The 2,500-nt window shown below is 47.8% G+C and overlaps 1 protein-coding gene across 1 annotated transcript in view; it reads left to right on the top strand.

The window, feature by feature from the left end:
- LOC138860574 (uncharacterized) overlaps nucleotides 1-2,500 on the top strand; it is a gene marked incomplete at its 5' end in the record, with an annotated part of 3,650 nt that overhangs the window by 456 nt on the left and 694 nt on the right. The window contains 1 exon segment of the mRNA XM_070118316.1: nucleotides 1-2,500. This exon segment is cut by the window's left edge and continues 188 nt beyond it; it is cut by the window's right edge and continues 694 nt beyond it. Coding sequence (XP_069974417.1) covers nucleotides 1-1,843 — 1,843 coding nt within the window.

Here is a 2,500-nt window from a genome sequence, read left to right as displayed (position 1 = left end):
CATTATGTGCTCGCAGGCTGATCTAAATGATACGAGAACGCTAGCCAATATGACATACCTGCCAGGTGCTCTCTCTTGGACGAGGAGTTCTCGGGTGAAAAGCCTTGAGGACGACGACCACAAGTGTGATTTGATAGTCGATTACAAGGAGACCGTAGGGCGATCATGTGAGCTCAACTTGGTAGAGGAATGCAGTCCCGACTGGCCACAAGATGAAATCAGGAGGAGGTGCTTTTCGTACAACTACTATGTCTCTTACGAGGCTAAAGCGTACAAAAATATTGACTGTGCTTTGTGCAATCACGTGGCAGAGGACGAGATAGAGTGCTTGTCGAAATTTCATCCAGTTGTCAGGAACCCTTTGCCACGGCCACCGCCGTCCCTGACTGACCTTTTTACAGTAGACGGGGACTGCGAGGAGGACCAAGTATGGGACGCCCTCTATCGTCGCTGTGAACACGTGTCCTGCGGCTACCTCTTCACCCTCCAGGACGGGGAGTGTGTGCGCAACAACAGGACGGCTGGAAAAGATGGACGCTCTTACCTCAACTCCACATGTTACACGACCGAATTCAGGCGCAACTACAGTGTCATGTTTCCGAATCAAAGTGTTTACCTGAACTATACGGAAAAGCTTTACGAATTCAACGAGTACGAATTCGTCAACCACTCCTGGATCCTAGTCTGTCGCCCCGAGACCCTCTGGACCCCTACCATGAACGTCATCTCCACGGTGCTCATCAGCATCTCCCTCGTCTGCATGCTGCTTCACATGCTCATATTCTTCGCGCTGCCTCGGAGGCAGAACATCCCGAGCATGAACCTGTTCTCAATGACGTGTTCTCTCTTCATCGCTGAGCTCCTCTTCGTCTCTCTCTTCCGCCTGAATGAGAACTACCCCGCCTGCGTCGCCATCGCCTCCGTCATGTACTACTTCCTATCAGCGTCTTTCCTCTGGATGAACGTCATGAGCATCGACATCTGTCGGACGTTCCACTCCAACAGGTACAGAATCAAATCCAAGAAGATTTTCATCCAGTATTCGATCTACGCATGGACTGTTCCACTGGTAAGCACCGTCGTCGCCATCTTCGTGGACCAGCTTTCGTCCGAGACCTTCTTGCTGACGCCGCAGTTTGGGACACACAACTGCTGGTTCAACAACAAGTGGGGCCTCGTCGTGTTCTTCACCTTCCCGTCCGGTCTTGTTGTGTTCTTCAACATGGTGCTCTACGGGATCTCCGTCTACGACATCTACAGGCAGCACACGTCGGGCGAATTCGCCTCGTCGACCGTGAGGAAAAATGGGCCAGCTGAGAAGAAGAAACGCGAGAGGGAGAGAGAGACGTTCCTGAAGAAGTCCGCCGCGGACGTCGCACAGACCACCGCCCCGAAGGACAAGAGCAGCGATGAAAGCGACTCGTCTCGCTACGCGGACCGCATCAGGGAGCGGATTCAGAGGAGAATCCAGGCGCACAAGAAGCAGCGGATCCGCCTGGTCCTGTACTGTAAGCTGGCGCTCATGATGGGCATGACTTGGATCTTCGCCTTCGTGTCCATCCACACGCAGTCGCTCGTTTTCGAGTACCTTTTCATTATCTTCAATGGGCTGCAGGGAACCTTCATCTTCATTGCCTTCGACTGCAAGCAAAAGCAATGGGACGAACTCAAAGAAAGATTAAGAGGAGAGACAGCCTTGCAAACCGGAGCCAAGTCATCCTCAAGTACGAAGCAGACGTCTATGACGATCTCGTCGTCAGGAGGTCACTATAAGTACCGTTGGTCTTCCAATCAACGGCAACAGGACAAGGCTACTTGGTGCTCTTCGAACGCACAAGAATAGGCATGATTCGACGGAAACGAGTTATACTTGATATAGCACAAAACATAAACAATAGCAACTGGAGATATACATGCTCCAAAGTGATTGGATAAACTAATTGTCTGGAGGTTAAATGTAATGAAAGTTAAACCTGGTTAACTAGTGGTTCTGTATATGCCAGCATGAAATGATAGAGACCATAGGTAATTAGTAGTGTTTTATTTTATAGAGGAAATGGATAGCTAGAAATGTTTGGAATCTCACGTAACTGAATAAAATGCCTGATTAACCACATACTAATCATAATACGAAGTGAGAGAAAGAAAATGGCTGACTACCGGTTATCCATTCCCGTTCTCAGCTTCCATCCCTGGTCATGTATTTGTCTGTAACCTGAATGATGATTGTTTATATAAAATATGTGTGTATACACACAAACATTTTTCTCTCTTCTTTACGGAAATCGCACACACCCACACACATAGAATATATCTTTAAGCACTGTACATAATACATGTAGTGCGTTCTGAACATGATGCGAGCAAACTTGGTACAGCACAAAAATATTGCCTACTCTCTTGATTAAAAAAATACATATGTATATTTGTTAAACACACACACACACACATATATGTATGTATGTATGTATGTATGTATGTGTCGTTGCTAAAAGCTGCC

Source organism: Penaeus vannamei, chromosome 42 (genome assembly GCF_042767895.1).
Source record: "Penaeus vannamei isolate JL-2024 chromosome 42, ASM4276789v1, whole genome shotgun sequence".
Taxonomy (NCBI): Eukaryota; Metazoa; Arthropoda; class Malacostraca; order Decapoda; family Penaeidae; genus Penaeus; species Penaeus vannamei.
This window is presented reverse-complemented; position numbering and strand designations above follow the sequence as displayed.